Source organism: Musca autumnalis, unplaced genomic scaffold (assembly GCF_047663935.1).
Source record: "Musca autumnalis isolate F117 unplaced genomic scaffold, ASM4766393v1 scaffold_5, whole genome shotgun sequence".
NCBI classification, from domain to species: domain Eukaryota; kingdom Metazoa; phylum Arthropoda; class Insecta; order Diptera; family Muscidae; genus Musca; species Musca autumnalis.
In genome coordinates this window covers 179,003,571-179,026,057 of record NW_027412088.1, presented here as the reverse complement: position 1 = coordinate 179,026,057, position 22,487 = coordinate 179,003,571, and the positions used below count along the sequence as shown (strand labels likewise).

At 40.0% G+C, this 22,487-nt stretch overlaps 3 protein-coding genes across 3 annotated transcripts in view; 1 reads left to right on the top strand and 2 right to left on the bottom strand.

Annotated features, from left to right (window-relative positions):
- LOC141387232 (potassium channel subfamily K member 18) overlaps nucleotides 1-22,487 on the top strand; it is a 123,783-nt gene that overhangs the window by 33,414 nt on the left and 67,882 nt on the right. The window lies entirely within an intron of this gene.
- LOC141387237 (uncharacterized) lies at nucleotides 9,823-10,492 on the bottom strand. The gene is made up of 2 exons (XM_073956598.1): nucleotides 10,360-10,492; nucleotides 9,823-10,295 (listed from the first exon to the last, which is right to left on the bottom strand). Exons 1-2 carry the CDS (start codon nucleotides 10,405-10,407, stop codon nucleotides 9,873-9,875), a joined length of 471 nt encoding a protein of 156 aa, XP_073812699.1. The 5' UTR covers nucleotides 10,408-10,492; the 3' UTR covers nucleotides 9,823-9,872.
- Nucleotides 21,641-22,315, bottom strand: LOC141387236 (uncharacterized). The gene is made up of 2 exons (XM_073956596.1): nucleotides 22,190-22,315; nucleotides 21,641-22,125 (listed from the first exon to the last, which is right to left on the bottom strand). Exons 1-2 carry the CDS (start codon nucleotides 22,232-22,234, stop codon nucleotides 21,682-21,684), a joined length of 489 nt encoding a protein of 162 aa, XP_073812697.1. The 5' UTR covers nucleotides 22,235-22,315; the 3' UTR covers nucleotides 21,641-21,681.

The following is a 22,487-nucleotide window of genomic DNA, read 5'->3' as shown; positions in this document are numbered from 1 at the left end:
TTCCTTTTTTCAATTAGCTGTCAAGTAAGTGTCAACAATTTTGAAGTGACTACTAATTGCTCACTCGTTTCAAACTAAAAATTTAAAATATATACAGATTTTACGACCTGCCAGAGGTCACTGACCTGCCATATAATTTCCAGTGTAAATTGTTAATTATGTTTGGGTTGACATTTGCCACATTTCGGAACAAAATAACAACAAATTTTACAAAGTGGGAAATATGAAAACTCATTAACAAAAAATAAAAATTATTATTCATATTTTTTTCTACTTATTCCAAGTGAGTGGTCGGGTGGGCCTAATCATTGCGGAAAATGGAACATGAATCGATTGTTATAAAAATAAACCAATGACCAATGAAGCACGTTGTCCACATGCTGGACAGACATTTGATGATGCTGATGGTGATGTCCATATTCTTTAGTTCTTCTTAAGTAAAAAACAAACTCAAAGCCAATGAACGCACAAAGCACACCATTCACATAAATTTACGGACAAAAAAGTCAACATTCATTTTTCACCTTCGCCTACTTAAAATTCATAAATTACAAGAAATCAGCAACAACCATTGAAAGAGAATAAAGAAAAGTGAAAAAGCAAAAGCCACATGGAAAAGTTAAAAAAGGAAAATCTTCCCTACAGAAAAGTTCATCGGAGATCATTTTGCCCATAAACAAGATCACCGGGATAATTTTTCCCATAGAAGATGACTTTTCCTATAGAAAAGTTCATCTATAATGACTTTTCCTATAGAAAAGTTCATCGGAGATGACTTTTCTTATAGAAAAGTTCATCGACAATGAATTTTCCCATAGAAACGATCATCGGAGATGACTTATTTATTTATATTTTCCTATAGAAAAGTTCATCGGACGATGACTTTCCCTATAAAAAATTCATCGGACGATGACTTTTCCTATAGAAAAGTTCATCGGGCGATGACTTTTTCTATAGAAAAATTCATCGACAATGACTTTTCCTATAGAACATTTCATCGACAATAACTTTTCCTGTAGAAAAATTCATCGGACGACGACTTTTCCTATAGAGAAGATCATCGGAAGATGACTTTTCTTATAGAAAAGTTCATCGGATATGACTTTTCTTATAGAAAAGTTCATCGGATATGACTTTTCCCATATAAAAGCTCATCGGACGATGACTTTTCCCATATAAAAGCTCATCGGACGATGACTTTTCCTATAGAAAAGTTCATCGGACGATGACTTTTCCTATAGAAAAGTTCATCGGACGATGACTTTTCCTATAGAAAAGTTCATCGGACGATGACTTTTCCTATAGAAAAGTTCATCGGACGATGACTTTTCCTATAGAAAAGTTCATCGGACGATGACTTTTCTATAGAAAAGTTCATCGGACGATGACTTTTCCTATAGAAAAGTTCATCGGACGATGACTTTTCCTATAGAAAAGTTCATCGGACGATGACTTTTCCTATAGAAAAGTTCATCGGACGACGACTTTTCCCATAAAAAAGTTTCCCTATAGAAAAGTTCATCGGACGATGACTTTTCCTATAAAGAAACTCATCGGATGAACTTTTCTATAGAAAAGTTCATCGGACGATGACTTTTCTTATAGAAAAGTTCATCGGACGATGACTTTTCTTATAGAAAAGTTCATCGGACGATGACTTTTCTTATAGAAAAGTTCATCGGACGATGACTTTTCTTATAGAAAAGTTCATCGGACGATGACTTTTCTTATAGAAAAGTTCATCGGACGATGACTTTTCTTATAGAAAAGTTCATCGGACGATGACTTTTCTTATAGAAAAGTTCATCGAACGATGACTTTTCTTATAGAAAAGTTCATCGGACGATGACTTTTCTTATAGAAAAGTTCATCGGACGATGACTTTTCTTATAGAAAAGTTCATCGGACGATGACTTTTCTTATAGAAAAGTTCATCGGACGATGACTTTTCTTATAGAAAAGTTCATCGGACGATGACTTTTCTTATAGAAAAGTTCATCGGACGATGACTTTTCTTATAGAAAAGTTCATCGGACGATGACTTTTCTTATAGAAAAGTTCATCGGACGATGACTTTTCTTATAGAAAAGTTCATCGGACGATGACTTTTCTTATAGAAAAGTTCATCGGACGATGACTTTTCTTATAGAAAAGTTCATCGGACGATGACTTTTCTTATAGAATGACTTTTCTTATAGAAAAGTTCATCGGACGATGACTTTTCTTATAGAAAAGTTTATCGGACGATGACTTTTCTTATAGAAAATTTCATCGGACGATGACTTTTCTTATAGAAAAGTTCATCGGACGATGACTTTTCTTATAGAAAAGTTCATCGGACGATGACTTTTCTGATAGGAAAAGTTCATCGGACGATGACTTTTCTGATAGGAAAAGTTCATCGGTCGATGACTTTTCTGATAGGAAAGTTCATCGGACGATGACTTTTCTGATAGGAAAAGTTCATGGGACGATGACTTTTCTGATAGGAAAAGTTCATCGGACGATGACTTTTCTGATAGGAAAAGTTCATCGGACGATGACTTTTCTGATAGGAAAAGTTCATCGGACGATGACTTTTCTGATAGGAAAAGTTCATCGGACGATGACTTTTCTGATAGGAAAAGTTCATCGGACGATGACTTTTCTGATAGGAAAAGTTCATCGGACGATGACTTTTCTGATAGGAAAAGTTCATCGGACGATGACTTTTCTGATAGGAAAAGTTCATCGGACGATGACTTTTCTGATAGGAAAAGTTCATCGGACGATGACTTTTCTGATAGGAAAAGTTCATCGGACGATGACTTTTCTGATAGGAAAAGTTCATCGGACGATGACTTTTCTGATAGGAAAAGTTCATCGGACGATGACTTTTCTGATAGGAAAAGTTCATCGGACGATGACTTTTCTGATAGGAAAAGTTCATCGGACGATGACTTTTCTGATAGGAAAAGTTCATCGGACGATGACTTTTCTGATAGGAAAAGTTCATCGGACGATGACTTTTCTGATAGGAAAAGTTCATCGGACGATGACTTTTCTGATAGGAAAAGTTCATCGGACGATGACTTTTCTGATAGGAAAAGTTCATCGGACGATGACTTTTCTGATAGGAAAAGTTCATCGGACGATGACTTTTCTGATAGGAAAAGTTCATCGGACGATGACTTTTCTGATAGGAAAAGTTCTATAGTCCCTTTCTCAAAGAAAGGGTGCTTTTATAGTCCCTTTCTCAAAGAAAGGGTGCTTTTATAGTCCCTTTCTCAAAGAAAGGGTGCTTTTATAGTCCCTTTCTCAAAGAAAGGGTGCTTTTATAGTCCCTTCCTCAAAGAAAGGGTGCTTTTATAGTCCCTTTCTCAAAGAAAGGGTGCTTTTATAGTCCCTTTCTCAAAGAAAGGGTGCTTTTATAGTCCCTTCCTCAAAGAAAGGGTGCTTTTATAGTCCCTTTCCCAAAGAAAGGGTGCTTTTATAGTCCCTTCCTCAAAGAAAGGGTGCTTTTATAGTCCCTTTCTCAAAGAAAGGGTGCTTTTATAGTCCCTTTCTCAAAGAAAGGGTGCTTTTATAGTCCCTTTCCCAAAGAAAGGGTGCTTTTATAGTCCCTTTCTCAAAGAAAGGGTGCTTTTATAGTCCCTTTCTCAAAGAAAGGGTGCTTTTATAGTCCCTTTCCCAAAGAAAGGGTGCTTTTATAGTCCCTTTCTCAAAGAAAGGGTGCTTTTATAGTCCCTTTCTCAAAGAAAGGGTGCTTTTATAGTCCCTTTCTCAAAGAAAGGGTGCTTTTATAGTCCCTTTCTCAAAGAAAGGGTGCTTTTATAGTCCCTTCCTCAAAGAAAGGGTGCTTTTATAGTCCCTTCCTCAAAGAAAGGGTGCTTTTATAGTCCCTTTCTCAAAGAAAGGGTGCTTTTATAGTCCCTTCCTCAAAGAAAGGGTGCTTTTATAGTCCCTTTCTCAAAGAAAGGGTGCTTTTATAGTCCCTTTCTCAAAGAAAGGGTGCTTTTATAGTCCCTTTCCCAAAGAAAGGGTGCTTTTATAGTCCCTTTCTCAAAGAAAGGGTGCTTTTATAGTCCCTTTCTCAAAGAAAGGGTGCTTTTATAGTCCCTTCCTCAAAGAAAGGGTGCTTTTATAGTCCCTTCCTCAAAGAAAGGGTGCTTTTATAGTCCCTTTCTCAAAGAAAGGGTGCTTTTATAGTCCCTTCCTCAAAGAAAGGGTGCTTTTATAGTCCCTTCCTCAAAGAAAGGGTGCTTTTATAGTCCCTTCCTCAAAGAAAGGGTGCTTTTATAGTCCCTTTCTCAAAGAAAGGGTGCTTTTATAGTCCTTTCTCAAAGAAAGGGTGCTTTTATAGTCCCTTTCTCAAAGAAAGGGTGCTTTTATAGTCCCTTTCTCAAAGAAAGGGTGCTTCTATAGTCCCTTTCTCAAAGAAAGGGTGCTTCTATAGTCCCTTTCTCAAAGAAAGGGTGCTTCTATAGTCCCTTTCTCAAAGAAAGGGTGCTTCTATAGTCCCTTTCTCAAAGAAAGGGTGCTTCTATAGTCCCTTTCTCAAAGAAAGGGTGCTTCTATAGTCCCTTTCTCAAAGAAAGGGTGCTTCTATAGTCCCTTTCTCAAAGAAAGGGTGCTTCTATAGTCCCTTTCTCAAAGAAAGGGTGCTTCTATAGTCCCTTTCTCAAAGAAAGGGTGCTTCTATAGTCCCTTTCTCAAAGAAAGGGTGCTTCTATAGTCCCTTTCTCAAAGAAAGGGTGCTTCTATAGTCCCTTTCTCAAAGAAAGGGTGCTTCTATAGTCCCTTTCTCAAAGAAAGGTGCTTCTATAGTCCCTTTCTCAAAGAAAGGGTGCTTCTATAGTCCCTTTCTCAAAGAAAGGGTGCTTCTATAGTCCCTTTCTCAAAGAAAGGGTGCTTCTATAGTCCCTTTCTCAAAGAAAGGGTGCTTCTATAGTCCCTTTCTCAAAGAAAGGGTGCTTCTATAGTCCCTTTCTCAAAGAAAGGGTGCTTCTATAGTCCCTTTCTCAAAGAAATGGTGCTTCTATAGTCCCTTTCTTAAAGAAAGGGTGCTTCTATAGTCCCTTTCTCAAAGAAATTGTGCTTCTATAGTCCCTTTCTCAAAGAAAGGGTGCTTCTATAGTCCCTTTCTCAAAGAAAGGGTGCTTCTATAGTACCTTTCTGCTCTCTTATGAGAAGGCCTCTTGGCTAAAAAAGTTGTAATCATCTATGCATGAAAATCCATTTTTTATTCTAGAATATGGTCATAAGAAAAACAAATACATCCTGAGACATTTTTTCTTCAAACCTGTCACGCATCTCCTTAAGGCCGGCTTCATTTAGAAGTTTTACTACTTCTAATATTTCGGGCCTCACGTATTTTTTTTTTCGTCCGAATACGTTCCTGAAAATTCTTTAAACCCTCCCAGTCCAAGGATCTGCGGGCCCTTGCAGGCCAATGATACTTTTCTTCCTTATAGGCATGAACCTTTCCATTATTTTGCTGGAGGTTTTCATGCATTTCTTTGTATTCGGAACTTGTTGGTATTTGAGGGAGAACTTTGCCAAGTAAGTCATCAACTTCACCGGCCATTACTTTAGTTTCATCGAACATGGCCATAAGCTGTCTGAATTCCTTAGTTTGCATAATTTTATCATTTATATCGGCAGACGCAAAGGGGATCTAAGGGCGTAGAAATGTTTAGAAATGTTTACACAAATGCCTCATTTTAAAAAGAACCCTTGTATTCTCACCTTGCTTAGGGTCACCGTTATAACAACAAAACAAATTATTTTCCACATGTTTCTTTTTTTCCAATGAGAGATGTTTGCAGTAGTTTATCTGCAACTTTCTTTGGTTGACTGAATGAGTGTCATTTGCAAATCTGCGTTTTATATTGGTTTCATATTTGTCATTTGCTTTATGTACATATGTGTGTGTGTATGTGCAAGTGACCGTATCAGTTGAATTCTGGAAAAACCGTTATTGGTAATCATGAAATTTGTATTGTTTTTATTAAATAAAAATTAGATGACACCATCATATTCAACTAATCCTACGTAATTTAACCCTCAGTTGTAGTTAAAATCTGAGAAGCTTCTTCCAATGGAATAGAGTCGTATTAAAATAAATAAGTAATCTCCGATGAACTTTTCTAAAGGAAAAGAGATCATATCCGATTAACTTTCCTATATAAAGAGTCATTTTCCGATGAACTCTTCTTCAAGAAAATTCACATTCGATGAACCTTTCCATACGAAATGTCATATCTGCAGTGCTCGCCGTAACCTCTTCTTAACCATATGGGAATCGTTCGTTGAGTATTGAAATGTTTTACATTGCCTTGTTCTACTCAATATCTTGTCTGTAATTTGAGTTAATTTTAAATAATTTTATATTGTTTCCACCGTATCAGGTGATTAGCGAGATAAAAAATTTATTGAATTTTCATTTAACATCCATGCTTAATTTTATAAAAGCACAATAGTTTTTATTCTAGAAAGTGTTAAGAAAAGTTGCTGCGATTAGTTTATTTCGCTGTTATATTAGCGGTTTTAAACCATGACAAATATGAAACCAATATAAATCGCAGATTTTGCAAATGACACTCATTCGATGAAACTAAAGTAATGGCCGGTAAAGTTGATGACTTACTTGGCAAAGTTCTCCCTCAAATACCAACAAGTTCCGAATACAAAGAAATGCATGAAAACCTCCAGCAATATAAGGGAAAAGTTCATGCCTATAAGGAAGAAAAGTATCATTGCCCTGCAAGGGCCTACCGATTCTTGGAAGGTTTTAAAGAGTTTTCAGAAAAGTATTCGGATGAACAAAATGATGCGAGGCCCGAAATGTTAGAAGTAGTAAAACTTCTAAATGAAGCCGGCCTTAAGGAGATGCGTGACAGGTTTAAGGAAAAAATGTCTCAGGATATATTTGTTTTTCTTATGACCATCTTCAAGAATAAAAAATAGAATTTCATGCATAGATGATTACAACTTTATTAGCAAAGAGGCCTTCTTATAAGGGAGCAGAAAGGGACTATAGAAGCACCCTTTCTTTGAGAAAGGGACTATAGAAGCACCCTTTCTTTGAGAAAGGGACTATAGAAGCACCCTTTCTTTGAGAAAGGGACTATAGAAGCACCCTTTCTTTGAGAAAGGGACTATAGAAGCACCCTTTCTTTGAGAAAGGGACTATAGAAGCACCCTTTCTTTGAGAAAGGGACTATAGAAGCACCCTTTCTTTGAGAAAGGGACTATAGAAGCACCCTTTCTTTGAGAAAGGGACTATAGAAGCACCCTTTCTTTGAGAAAGGGACTATAGAAGCACCCTTTCTTTGAGAAAGGGACTATAGAAGCACCCTTTCTTTGAGAAAGGGACTATAGAAGCACCCTTTCTTTGAGAAAGGGACTATAGAAGCACCCTTTCTTTGAGAAAGGGACTATAGAAGCACCCTTTCTTTGAGAAAGGGACAATAGAAGCACCCTTTCTTTGAGAAAGGGACTATAGAAGCACCCTTTCTTTGAGAAAGGGACTATAGAAGCACCCTTTCTTTGAGAAAGGGACTATAGAAGCACCCTTTCTTTGAGAAAGGGACTATAGAAGCACCCTTTCTTTGAGAAAGGGACTATAGAAGCACCCTTTCTTTGAGAAAGGGACTATAGAAGCACCCTTTCTTTGAGAAAGGGACTATAGAAGCACCCTTTCTTTGAGAAAGGGACAATAGAAGCACCCTTTGTTTCAGAAAGGGTGTATAGAAGCACCCTTTGTTTCAGAAAGGGTGTATAGAAGCACCCTTTGTTTCAGAAAGGGTGTATAGAAGCACCCTTTGTTTCAGAAAGGGTGTATAGAAGCACCCTTTGTTTCAGAAAGGGTGTATAGAAGCACTCTTTGTTTCGGAAAGTGTGTATAGAAGCACCCTTTGTTTCAGAAAAGGTGTATAGAAGCACCCTTTCTTTGAGAAAGGGACTATAGAAGGACCCCTCATTTGAGAAAGGGGCTATAGAAGCAACCTTTCTTTGATAAACGGACTATAGAACCACCCTTTCTTTGATAAACGGACTATAGAACCACCCTTTCTTTGAGAAAGGGACTATAGAAGCACCCTTTCTTTGAGAAAGGGACTATAGAAGCACCCTTTCTTTGAGAAAGGGACTATAGAAGCACCCTTTCTTTGAGAAAGGGACTATAGAAGCACCCTTTGTTTCAGAAAGGGTGTATAGAAGCACCCTTTGTTTCAGAAAGGGTGTATAGAAGCACCCTTTGTTTCAGAAAGGGTGTATAGAAGCACCCTTTGTTTCGGAAAGGGTGTATAGAAGCACCCTTTGTTTCAGAAAGGGTGTATAGAAGCTCCCTCTGTTTCAGAAAGGGTGTATAGAAGCACCCTTTGTTTCAGAAAGGGTGTATAGAAGCACCCTTTGTTTCAGAAAGGGTGTATAGAAGCACCCTTTGTTTCAGAAAGGGTGTATAGAAGCACCCTTTGTTTCAGAAAGGGTGTATAGAAGCACCCTTTGTTTCAGAAAGGGTGTATAGAAGCACCCTTTGTTTCAGAAAGGGTGTATAGAAGCACCCTTTGTTTCAGAAAGGGTGTATAGAAGCACCCTTTGTTTCAGAAAGGGTGTATAGAAGCACCCTTTGTTTCAGAAAGGGTGTATAGAAGCATCCTTTGTTTCAGAAAGGGTGTATAGAAGCATCCTTTGTTTCAGAAAGGGTGTATAGAAGCACCCTTTGTTTCAGAAAGGGTGTATAGAAGCATCCTTTGTTTCAGAAAGGGTGTATAGAAGCATCCTTTGTTTCAGAAAGGGTGTATAGAAGCACCCTTTGTTTCAGAAAGGGTGTATAGAAGCACCCTTTGTTTCAGAAAGGGTGTATAGAAGCACCCTTTGTTTCAGAAAGGGTGTATAGAAGCACCCTTTGTTTCAGAAAGGGTGTATAGAAGCACCCTTTGTTTCAGAAAGGGTGTATAGAAGCATCCTTTGTTTCAGAAAGGGTGTATAGAAGCATCCTTTGTTTCAGAAAGGGTGTATAGAAGCACCCTTTGTTTCAGAAAGGGTGTATAGAAGCACCCTTTGTTTCAGAAAGGGTGTATAGAAGCACCCTTTGTTTCAGAAAGGGTGTATAGAAGCACCCTTTGTTTCAGAAAGGGTGTATAGAAGCACCCTTTGTTTCAGAAAGGGTGTATAGAAGCAACCTTTGTTTCAGAAAGGGTGTATAGAAGCACCCTTTGTTTCAGAAAGGGTGTATAGAAGCACCCTTTGTTTCAGAAAGGGTGTATAGAAGCACCCTTTGTTTCAGAAAGGGTGTATAGAAGCACCATTTGTTTCAGAAAAGGACTATAGAAGAACCCTTTGTTTCATAAAGGGACTATAGAAGCACCCTTTCTTTGAGAAAGGGAATATAGAAGCACCCTTTGTTTCAGAAAGGGACTATAGAAGCACCCTTTGTTTCAGAAAGGGACTATAGAAGCACCCCTTTTTTTAGAAAGGGACTACAGAAGCACACTTTCTTTCAGAAAGGGACAATAGAAGCACCCTTTCTTTGAGAAAGGGACTATAGAAGCTCCATTTCTTTGAGAAAGGTGTATAGAAGCGCCCTTTGTTTCAGAAAGGTGTATAGAAGCACCCTTTGCTTCAGAAAGGGTCTATAGGAGAACCCATTTTTTCAGAAAGGGTCGATAGAAGTACCCATTGTTTCAGAAAGGGTCTATAAAAGAACCCTTTCCTTCAGAAGACCACTAGATTCTCTTATAGAATACCAATAAATCTTTTATAAGAAGTCCAAAGGGGTCTTCTGTAGAAAGACCTAGTTGCCTCTTTGAAGGCCCAAAGATAACTTGTTATTGGACATATATTTTCAAAACTTATTTATTTACTTCCCCCCGTTTAATTGAAAGTTTTCATATCGCTTCCATAACATAATCAAATTCATCCCTTGACATTTTGTCATTAAACTGCTCACGCATCTCTTTAAGGCCAGCTTTGTTTAGCAGCTTCACCACCTCTTCTTTTTCATGACTGACAGCAGCTTTTTCATTGGAAAATTCTTCAGAAAATTCTTTAAATCCTTGTAAAAATAGAGCGGCCCTTTTGCGGCAATTATATTTTCTTTCCTTATAGGCATGAACCAAGTCATAGTATTCCTGTAGATATTTGTGTAGTTCTTCATATTCGGATGTTGATGGTATTTGAGGTAAAACTTTAAGAAGTAGTTCATCAACTTGAGTGGCCATTTCTTTAGTCTCATCCAGCATGGACATTATTTGTTCGCGTTCCTCACTTTCCAAAACATCACCAAATTTATGGGCAGCCACCTGGGGAGCCTGGAGTTAAAGAAATTTGTTATTCCATTGTTCCTCTTGGAAAGAAAAGCGATTTTATTCTCACCTGGCTTATTGCCACCATTATAACAATAAAACAATAAAATTTCCACATTTTCTTTCAACTATAGACTTGACAATAATTTAGCTGTGACTTTCTCGAGATGACTAAATGCGTTTACTTTTAAATAGGCGATTTTTATATGGTTCTGTTATTTGTCATTTGCTTTGTTTAGCTACAAAGTGATCTGACGAGGTGACCCTTGGGAAATTCTAAATGCTGATAAGAAATGGAAATTTTGTTTATTATTTATTTTTTTATAAATTACACTACATTTTATTGTTGATCTAATGTAAATAACCCCCTCTCCCCCTTCATCGGTTGAGGAAAGTTTGTGGGAATTATTTTTTTTTTAATTCAAACTGCCTTCCTTTCAATTTTAAATTATGTATGAAATGCATATTCTTTGCATACCTATCTACTACCTATTAGCCTGAGGAGTTTATGGAAAACAGATCAGCAGAATAATAGCCATAATAATAAGTAGCACAGGTAATCAAGTCAGACAAACCGAGAACTTCTCAGGTCTGCACGTTCAGTTAAATTCAGAACCTGAGAATAGACGTCTGCTGTTAGAATGGAATGGAAATTGCACAATTTTGAAAATTATAAGGGAACCAGTAAAACGAATCAGTCGGTTTAGCTGACGCCAAAAAATGAAGCCTCGGTCTATGCCTTAAAAAAACGTACCAGAAACATACGACCTAAATACCAGATGAACAATTCCTACAACGGTGTTGCGAACAAAAATCCTTTTTACCTAAGACAGTACAACACGAAAAAAACGGTAGCCCTATACGGACACCACTACCTGAAAAATACCAAAAGACTCGGGTCTCACCGTTTTTTATAGAGTGATAGAATTTTTTTTTTTGTTGACGTAGGGGATGGAAGGTACCAAGCAACGGTCTTGACCGGCTTTAACATGGCAAAGCCCAGGATTTATTTGGTCCCTCTTTCATCTCAAGTGAACACTGACCTCGCCGTGGTGTCACCTGGGGAACTGCCTTTAACACCCGTTAAAGGTAGTGAGCTAACATGTGCCGCGCGTTCACCCATAAGAACGTTAAAAACTTGGGTTTGGGCGTCGGGTTAGTAACCCTCCCCTAGAAAAAACATCCTACTATGAAAAAACGAAAGAAAAGAAAAACAAACCCCTCTAAAGTTGACGAACCCCGCAAACGTTTTAAGGACCATGATCTGCGAATCTGCACCTGGAATGTTCGCACTCTTTATAGAGAAGGTGCAGTCTTCGCATTGGCAGACGTACTTGAAAAGTACAAGGCCGATATTACTGCCATACAGGAAATACGATGGATTGGGAAAGGCGTCACAACAACACCTAAAGGTGACGCACTGTATTATAGCTGCCATGACACAAAGCATGAGTTTGGTTGCGGATTTGTAGTTGGTCTGGGGTTAAAACATCTGGTCTCCAGTTTCACACCTATGAATGAAAGACTCGCTGCAATTTGATTAAAAGCAAAATTCTTCAACATCAGCTTTATTTGCGCTCATGCTCCCACTGAAGACTAGGACGAACAGACCAAAGATATATTTTACAAGCGCTTAGAAGAAACTTATGACCGTTGCCCTGTCCATGACAATAAAATTATTCTAGGCGATTTTAATGCCAAAATTGGAAAGGAAAATATCTTTGGACCAACAGTAGGAAAATTCAGTCTCCACAGTGAAACATCTGACAATGGTATAAGGCTGATAGACTTTGCAGCTGCAAAAAACATGGTAGTTAGCAGTACCAGATTTAATCATCTCGATATTCATAAGGGCACCTGGCTGTCTCCAGATCAAAGAACAAGTAATCAAATTGATCATGTTGTAATAGATGGAAGACATTCATCCAGCGTGTTGGATGTACGATCGTTCCGTGGCGCAAACATTGATTCGGACCACTATCTTGTTGCAGCAAAGGTACGTACCCGTCTAAACGTTGCAAATAAAGCACGAACAGACACAACGCGGAAGTTGGACATCGATAGGCTGCAAACACAACAGATAGCCACAGCATATTCCACTCAACTAACCCAATTGCTTAACGCGAGCACTCCTTGTCCCGATAACATAACAACACAATGGCAACTATTGCCCATGCAAACAGCCTCAAAATCCATACTTGGATTCCAGAGACCTCCACAAAGGAATTCATGGTATGACCAGGAGTGTCGTGCTGCTACCGAAGAGAAAAATGCGGCATATAGAGCTACATTACAATCAGTAGCAACGCGTAGCACACGAGAGATATATCGGGAGAAAAGGAGAGAAGAGAAACGTCTTTTCCGCAAGAAAAAGAGAGAAATGGAAAAGCGGGAGTGTGAAAAAATCGAGATGTACAGGAGCCAGAATGAAGTCCGAAAATTCTACCAAAGAGTGAAACATCAAACAGATGGCTTTGGTACAGGCACATCCTCCTGTAGAGACCAGCAAGGTAATCTGGTAACAGATACAGATAGCGTGCTCAGGATATGGAAGGAACATTTATCCAATCTGCTGGTAGCCAATAGAAGCGAAGACGATGATACCACAGATCCAATCCCAGAAGATGGTATAGAATGTATACCGCCCGGCCAAGATGAGGTAAAAACAGCAATCAACCGGCTGAAGAATAATAAAGCAGCAGGAGCCGATGGCTTACCAGCCGAGCTGTTTAAAACCGGAGGCGACGCGCTGATAAGGTGTATGCATCAGCTAGTTAGCACCATCTGGCAGGAAGAACGCGTACCCGACGATTGGAACCTGAGCATCCTATGTCCCGTCCACAAGAAAGGAGATAAGACTGTATGCTCCAACTATAGGGGCATAAGTCTTCTCCCTATTGCCTATAAGATAGTGTCAGGGATATTGTGCGAACGACTAAAGCCAATGGTCAACGAAATAGTTGGACCATACCAATGTGGCTTTAGACCTGGCAAGTCCACCATTGACCAGATATTTATCCTGCGGCATATCCTAGAGAAGACCCAAGAGATGCAGATCGGCACATTTCACCTTTTTGTCGATTATAAAGCAGCATTCGACAGTCCCCTCCGATAAAAGGTATTCCACGCAATGTCTGAATTTGGTATCCCCGCAAAGCTCATACGGCTTTGTAAGATGACTTTAACTGATACTAGGTCCTCAGTTAAAATTGGAAGGAACCTCTCCGAAGAATTTTGTACCAAAAGATGTTTCAGACAAGGAGACAGCCTTTCGTGTGACCTATTCAACATTTTGCTGGAAAAGGTAATACGAGATGCAAATGTCAAAAGAAATTGCACAATTTACACCAATAGCCACATGTTACTTGCCTATGCTGATGACATAGACATCATCGGACGATCAGTAAAGGAAGTAACTGATACCTTTAGGAAGGTCGAAGCAGAATCTGCGAAAGTGGGTCTGGCGGTAAACGGCGAAAATACCAAATTGATGGTGTCGACGCGCAAAGCGTCCATAGAGCTCGGACCAACTGTGGAAGTTGGTACCTACAATTTTGAGGTAGTTAAAGACTTCGTCTACCTCGGCACTGCCATAAACACAACAAACGACATCAGTTGTGAAATAAGAAGAAGAATTGTATTGGCCAACAGATGCTACTATGGTTTAAGTAAGCAATTTAATAACAAAGCCACATCTCGTCAAACAAAAATAACACTATACAAAACGCTGATACTACCCGTGCTAATGTATGGCTCCGAAGCGTGGGTACTTGCGCAAGCAGATAAGGCAGTGCTTGGTGTGTTTGAGAGGAAAATTCTTCGAAAGATCTACGGGCCGATTTGCGTTGACGGTGATTATCGACGTCGTATGAACCACGAGCTCTATCAGCTATACAAAGACATGAATATAGTTAAACGTATCGAGATGCAACGATTGCGTTGGCTAAGCCATATCATGAGAATGAGCGATGATGAACCCGCTAAAAAGGCGTATGAATACATGCCACATGGCGGTGCACGCAGAATCGGCAGGCCTAATCTTCGATGGAGCATACAAGTGGATGAAGAAATGAAAAGGCGCGGTATTCCAAAAAGTCAAGCGAAAAACAGAGAGGAATGGAGATCTTTTCTTAGTTCGGTCTATGAAACAAATGTTCTGTAATGGGCCAACTAAGTAAGTAAGATAGAATTTTTTATAGGCTTCCAATAATTCTGAAACATTTTAGAAAAAGAAAGATAATGTTTTCAGGATATTTCAAAATAATATTACAGCCTAAAAGTAAACTAAATTTTTTTTGAAACATTCCGAATTAAATTATAACACCATCTATACTTCAAATATTACAGTATTATTGGTCGACTTGACTGAGGAAAGAAACTTGGTAAACATATTATAAGACGGAATATACAAAAAAATAGTTATTTAAATGTAATATTCTGAGAATGTATCCTATACAATATTAGATTCCTTCTCTCACCTTTTACAACGATACAAACTAAATTATAACGCCATCTATACTTCATTTTTAATAATATTATTGGTCGATTCAAATGAGAAAGATAATGTTGGTGAGCTATTATTAGGCGCAATATTTAATTAATTGTTTATTAAAATTACATAAACTGAAATTGCCTTCTATAAAACCAGCTGATTAGAAATCGTATTTGAACTTTTGCTCGGTGGAAATGAAACATCCTACTTATACACCGAAGTCGGCAACACAAACCTGTATAAAAGTTTAGTTCTTTACCTCCCTCCTTAAAAATTATATTATAACCCCATCTATACTTCAATTTTAAGAGTATTAATACATTAGGAGAAGGAGCTTATAATGCGTAAGTACGAATACATTCGAACACATTAAAAGGACCTCAATAGAGCTCCGTAAAATTATAAGGAGCATTATATAAGTCTGACTACCCTTTGAAGAGCTCTACACAGATCCAAACGCATTAAGAGTAGTAATATATATCATAAAAGATCTATGTCTTGAGGAATGCCAAAAAAAATGTTATCAAGAGCCGTAAAGAGGTCAAAATGAATTTTGAAGAGCCCTATATAAGTCTAAGAGGCCTTATGAGCAGCTCTATAGAGCTTCGATTACATTAAAAGGCAGCCTAAAGGTTTGCGAATACATTAGAGAAGATACATAAAGGATTCCGAATACATTAAAGAAGATCTATAGGTGACATCTAGGGTCCGAACACATTAGAGGAACTGTATAGAGGTCGGAGGCCTCAACTTCTTCTAAAGGAAGACATAATTCTCTTCTATAGGAAAGGTTGTTGTTGTTGTTGTAGCAACGCATATATGTTCGTTCGTGTATTATTTCAGTTATCAGGTTCCTCTGTATCCAGACTCAAGAATTCTGCAACCTGGACTGGCTGCGTCCATAAAGAATGAAGAGACAGGTGAGAGGGGTTAGCTGGGCAGTTGAATAAATGCAGAGTATCGTGTGGTCCCAATCCACATGCTGGGCATATGTTGGGTATCGTGGCGTCAATTCGGGCCCAATACGAATTGTGGCGGCTGCATCGTCCGGATCTTAACTGAGCTAAAACCACTCGTGTTTGCCTTGGCTAGATGGTTTCCAAGTACGGCATTCACACTGTATCTTCGTACTGCTTGCGCACCCATGTTGGTGTGAATGCGATTCAAGCCTGCCTGATAGGCTCGTTGATCTAGCGGTTCTCTTTTATACCTTTGGACCTCTATCTCTAGATCATGAAGGTCTCTCCTGACGTGCCTGGGTGGGGGGGGAGCCTGTCCATTAAATCGTGACGGGGATGCTCACTGCGGTAACACCCAAGCAGGTACTGCATCGAAAAACACCTTATTGTCCTCATGAAGATGGTCCGCTGGTGTCATGAGGAGGCACCCTGTTGCAGTCCTCAGTGCGGCATTCTGGCAGGTTTGAATCTTCTTCCACTGCGATGCGCTAACCTTTGCAGACCACGCTGGCGCTGCACAGCTTACCACAGACCGGCCTATTGCATTGTAGGTGGTCAACAAGGTTTCTTATCAGCACCCCAAGTGCTGCCGGTCAGCGACTTGAGAACCTTGTTCCTACTTCTGATCTTATAGTAAATAGCTGTGGCATGCGCGGACGACTTGAACATGCTATCGAACGTTACACCCAATATTTTAGGGTACTTAGTGATCGGATTCAGTGCACCATCGACCAATATGTTCAGTGGGAGCCTCATCTCAGCCGTCCATGTGGTGAAGAGCGTGGCTGTGGATTTAGAGGCGGATATTTTCATATTCCTCAGATGGAAGAACTGCACTAGGTCAGCTATGTAGACATTTAACCTATCACATATGTCATCGACGATAGGACCCGACGCCAAGATCGTACAATCATCTGCATACATCACGATCTCTATGCCGTCTGGAGGGTGTGAAATTTCAGAAAGGTAGAGGTTAAACAGTTCCGGAGATATCACCCCTCCTTGGGGAACTCCCTGTTTCACTCTACGGGTTTTGGACTTCTTGTTTCTGAATTCTACAAACGACTGGCGTCCACACGGTTGTAGTTGATTACTCAACGTTTCAAACATGGCTGCAGATTAGTTTTCTCTATATCCTCGAACAGCTTGGCATGGTTGACGGTATTGAAGGCCTTCGATAGGTCAAGAGCCACGGTCGCACGGCCTTTTCTGGTTCAGTCCTCTACTGATATGCGTGGATATGGCACCTTATGCTCTTGTAGTACTATACATTTTCCGAAATCCATGTTGATGTTGGGCAACTGGAAAACACCTTCTCATCGTGGGGAGGAGTAGCGCCTCTAGGATCTTTGCTACTGGCGACTGGAGTGAAATCGGCCTGTACGATTCACCTCTGCTGGCATCCTTGCCAGGCTTCAGTAGCGGGACCACCCTGTCAACTTTCCAGGCATCCGGTACAACATGGGTGGTTAACGATAGGTTGAAAACACTTGTTAAATACTCAACTCCAGATTCATCCAGCTGCTTAAGCATTACCATCGATATTCGGTACGGGCCCAAGGCTTTGGACGATTTAGCGTTTCGGATCGTAAATTGTGGTGGTACCTCCTCGGCTGGAAGAGCTCTTCTTATACGGCGTAGCACACTTCTCTTCGCCCTATCACTCTCGAGGTGCTCTATGAAATGCCGGTTAAAATAACACGTGCACCTCTTTGGATCAGTTACTGTCACGCCGTTGAAAGTAACAGCCGTTCTGTCATCCTTCTTTTCAGGACTCTAGAGTGATTTAACCGTTGCCCACAATTTACTTATTCCAGCACCAATGTTGCATTGCTTCAGATGATCTAGCCACTTTTTCCGCTTATGTTCGCCTACTAGCCTGTTGACTTCAAGAGTAAGTTCTCTAACTCTTGGGTCTTCGGGGTTCGTACGACGAAGCTCTTCACGTTCATTTGCTAGTCCCGTCGCCTCTGCTGGGAAATTTGGTCTTATTTTGGGTATTCCACCAGCAGGTATATAGCGAGCGGCTGCTTTAGGGATGATGTCTCGGAAAGTTCTTTCAGCTACCCGAGGATCTGAGGGGGTGGGCAATTGTCTGAAGCGGTGATTGATAAATTCTCTGAAACCTTGCCAATCAGCTTTCTCATGGTTCAGGAAAGTACGGCGTTCAGAGGTTATGAAGTCGGGTGGTCTGTTTACGGAGACGATGATAGGTGGTCCGAACTAAGGAAAATGACGGATTGCCAGGATACGTCATTTATCAGACCTGGTGCCACAATGGTGATACCTGGCGAGCTGTGGCAGTTGCCTCTAATCCTCGTAGGAGCGTCTTCATTCACCGCGCAAAACGTGGAGCTATTGATTTGCTCTGCCAGCGCTGTACCCCTCTGGTCATTACCTAGGACGGAGTGCCAAAGCTCATGATGAGCATTGAAGTCCCCTAGCACCAGACGGTTATCGCCCTCTAAAAGCAAACTATTATTGGGCATATAACGCCGGGCACAGCTATTCATCGGCGGTATGTACACATTAAACAGCTCCACCTCGGCAGTACTACACTTTACTGCTACCCCCATACACTCCATGTATGGATCACTAGAGCCAAGCTCATGCGAGATAGGTCTGTACTGGACAGACTGGTGTATTAAGAAGGCAAGTCCTCCTCCTCCGCTTCTTGTGCGATCCTTCCGCAAAACGTTTTAACCATCACAACGTAAGCTACAGGTGGCGGTGAGATTTGTCTCCTGGATCGCGGCGACCATGATGTTTTTCCGACTCATAAAATCCACAATTTCACTGACCTTATTGCGGAGACCGTTGCAATTGAATTGCAGGAATGATGAATTTCCGAGCCGTTGAACAACAACATGTGATGTTAGATGCTGCATTTGTTGTTGTTGGGGAGACTGCGGGGGCGTCTCGTATTCCGACGACGAAGAGTCAGACGACGACGTAAAAGACGCACTGGGTGATGTGCTGCAAGCAGCAACATACCTGTCGCTGTAATCCCGGGTGCTACTAAGGCCAGAGCACCCACGGAAATGCACCGATTCCATACACCCATTACATCTCACCATTGTTGACATGTGGTGGATGCGGATCTGGCAAACGGAACAGATCCATACTGGCCCGGGGTTCATTTCTATACCGGCACGGACCAGAAGAGATCGGAGTAGGCATTCCGGGATAAATTGCCACTCCCATGGTGAAAAAAATACACGAACACAAACACATAATTGTTCAGGTGACGGCCCCTGGTCAAAGATTCCTCCGAGTCAATCCGGTGCCTAGAACCGGCCGTCGCGGGATGGGAAAGGTAGGCATAATTGTATTCTATTGGAAGGTTTCATTGTTTCTATAAGAAGGCCTCATCGTCTTCCATAGAAAGCCGACAGAGATATACCCTCAGCCTATGTGAATTGAAACTTTCATCTACGGACAGAACGGATGTATTTACGGCCTTTCCAGAATTTTGTGGCCCTTTTTGGACATTTAAACTTGTCGACAAAAATCTGGATAAGGGTCAAAGTTCTATAGTGTTGCGGAGGAGGTACTTAAAGGAATGGACCGACATAGTCCAGTAGATATCGCGAACACTAGCCATTTCACTGGGTCATGGCATAACTTTTGGACCAGTATGCCAGGAAGCATGGCTGTAAACAGGACCTCAACGAACAGCATAGGTATACATTTCCAAAGGATCTTCGAACAGACCCTAAACTGCACTTAGACACAAATGTTGTTGTGGGCGAGGTACCCTAAGGTGAAGATCGATAACGGCCATTCAAGAGATATCATGCATACCATTTTAGCGGCATTTTTTAAAGTTTGGGCAAAATATGACGAAGGCCAAATGTTGGACCTAATCAGTTGATTAGTTCGAAAGTTATAGTGCTCTCCAGCGACTACATATGCTGCCATAGGGGTTTTTACACCTCTCGGGCTGTTTTCTAAACTAAACTTTTCCGATATTTTGTGTGGGAGATACCCGAAGTAGTGGATCGATTGAGTCCATATTGAAACCACATCTAAGTCTGGTAGAAATTTCACAATGTGCAAACTAGGGACCAAATCGGTTACTCCCTTCAAGAGTTATCGTGCGCACACATTTTCCAAACATTTTCGAAGTTTTGTGGGGGAGGTACCTGAAGGAGTGGGCCGATATAACCCATCTTCGAACTTAAATTAAGCTTGGACAAAATATTACGAAAGCAAAATTTTGGACCGAATCGGTTCATCCGTTCGAGACTTATAGTGCGCTCCAGCCAGCCAGACAGACAGATGGGCGGATATGGCCAAATCAACTCCAAATTGTCTGAAACGGATTTCGTCCAAACATACCGAGCAAAAATCCTCATTACAAACCTCCTTTCCCACCCATTATTTTAACAAGGGCATGTCGCGCGAAATATCTGGTTATTTTGTAACCACTGAAATAAGTAGTCAGAATCTACTCAGTATCTACTTATTTCAGTGGTTACCATCTACCTATTTCAGTGGTTACAAAATAACCAGATATTTCGCGCGACATGCCCTTGTTAAAATAATGGGTGGGAAAGGAGGTTTGTAATGAGGATTTTTGCTGGGTACTTGGGGTCTAAAACCATTATTTCGATGAGGCACAATTTTACCGTGCTGAGTGTATATTTACGCTGAGGAGTTTGCCACCGCCGAAAATGTTGATGTTCTGATTAGGAAATGAACCACAGACCTTCTGAATGCAAGGCGGACGTGCTTTTCGCTGCTCTCAAAAAGTTTCTTCTTTACACCTACAAAAAGGACGTCTTCTATAGTTAGAATCCCTCCTAATGAGGTCTTCTTTAAGGATACGACCTTTTTAAAGGATCTTCTTTAGGCAGAAAAACCTTCCCTAAGTATCTTCATTATTTAGGGCTTAGAATTGTCTAGGTTTGTCAAAGTTTCTGACACTCTTTGCCAAAGAATTATATATCAGGTTACCTCTAGTCCTTGCATGGCTTGGTATCCATATAATATGCAACACCGAGTCGTGTTAGAAGTAGTAATTGGAGTTTGACATTAAGCAAGTTCAGACATCCGAATAATGGATCTTATTATGGTATCGTATTCGGAGAGAAATTTTCGTTTTCGGTTCATCAATAAAAAGTCCTTTTCAGTCATTTGTGCTTGGGTTCCTTTGCTTCAAATGTCTATCCCGTAGCCCCCAATACACAAATTTTGTTGGTATGGTCCATCTCTTTTTATTCAGTCACCCATCGTCTTGAGTTTTATGGCTGATATCGGCGCTTCATATCGTATCTGAATTTATATATGATGTATATAGAAAATAGTTTTATAGCTGTGGTTGTTACATTCCTTATTACCCCGCAGATGCTTAAACAACACGTCGCCACACAGGGTATACTGTCCCTAGGGATCACCCCTGTTGTCCAATTGTCTTATATACTCCTAGACAGCACGTACGTCCAAAACTAGGCTAGGTTCTCCACATTGGTTCGTCTTGCTCTTTGGAATCACTTCCGCAGACAGCCACCTCCCTCCGCATTATATCCTGCTAGGGAGATCGCAACTTGACCTCAATAGGCTTATGGTTAAGCGTGTGCCAAAGAGTACGTAACACAGTTCGCAAAATGATCCCATTTCACTTGTCGTTCCACTCAGCCCCGAAAACACTCAATACTCCGGATCTCAATGTCTCTATGAGATTATGGTCATTTATTTCTCAGTCTACACAAATTCTCCAACAAAACTGGTAATCGCGTCATTGTCGCTAACACTAAATGGACCATTTAAGGTATATAGATTCGAGGGCTCTTATGAGATTTCCAAACCCGCTCGCTAACATCTATTCGGAAGACCTACTTTTTCTCTGATTGTTTCCACCTTTTTAAACTTTTCTACTTGATTTTTCATACAATTATGAAGTTATAATTTTATTTATAATTCAAAAAATATTTTTCCATCAACAATTTCTAGTTATATATTTCTCAAAATCACTCTTTTCAATTTTCTTTAGTTCTGCATTACTCCGCAGTGTCTGGAGGTCGGCTTTAATTGCTTCCATGCCATTTTCATTGCAAATTTTTACAACATTTTCAGCAACAGGTGTTTGCGGATGATCCAATATAAAATAACTTATAAATTCCATTAACTCATCTAGGAATTTTTTGGTATTCCTCACACACTCATCACCAGTTGTAACCGAGTCATAGATACGTTTTTGCTTAAGGAAATCCTGAAAAGCTACCCTATAATGTTTATAATCTTCTTCCTGTGGTAGTTGGGGTAAAGATTTTACGATAAGTTGTTCAATTTTGTTGGCCGCTTGCTGTAGATCTTTGTATAGAGAAGCATACAGTTGTTGGTTTTCATGGAAAGAGGATTCAGTAGGTTGGCCGGAAGGGATCTGGGAAAAAATTATTTTTTAAATATTTTTTTTTCTTAAAAACATCGATATTTTTTAGACTTACCGTAAACAGCGTAAAGCTGATTAGCATTGTAAATATAAAATTCATTTTTTTTTGTTCTTGTTACTTATTCTGTTCTCTATGACTTTCAAATATTATCTGTTGAATGGATTGCAGATTCAGTCTTACCAATAGCTGTTTTTATATTGGTGGCTTATCATGAAAATGTCTCAACGTAGTTCAAATAAGCATTAGGGAATAACTGACCATATGCACTTTCTATGAGATTAAATCTTGTAATGACGTCTTAACTTTTTCAATGTCAAATTTTACAGATACCATAAAATGCTGTTGATTTTAG

What these genes read in the sequence shown, in the direction of transcription:
- LOC141387237 (XM_073956598.1), bottom strand. Translation starts at nt 10,407, where the DNA reads ATGTGGAAATTTTATTGTTTTATTGTTATAATGGTGGCAATAAGCCAG. An exon ending in TAATGGTGGCAATAAGCCAG is followed by an intron (nt 10,296 to 10,359) that starts GTGAGAATAAAA and finishes CTTTAACTCCAG; the next exon opens with GCTCCCCAGGTGGCTGCCCA.
- LOC141387236 (XM_073956596.1), bottom strand. Translation starts at nt 22,234, where the DNA reads ATGAATTTTATATTTACAATGCTAATCAGCTTTACGCTGTTTACG. An exon ending in TCAGCTTTACGCTGTTTACG is followed by an intron (nt 22,126 to 22,189) that starts GTAAGTCTAAAA and finishes ATTTTTTCCCAG; the next exon opens with ATCCCTTCCGGCCAACCTAC.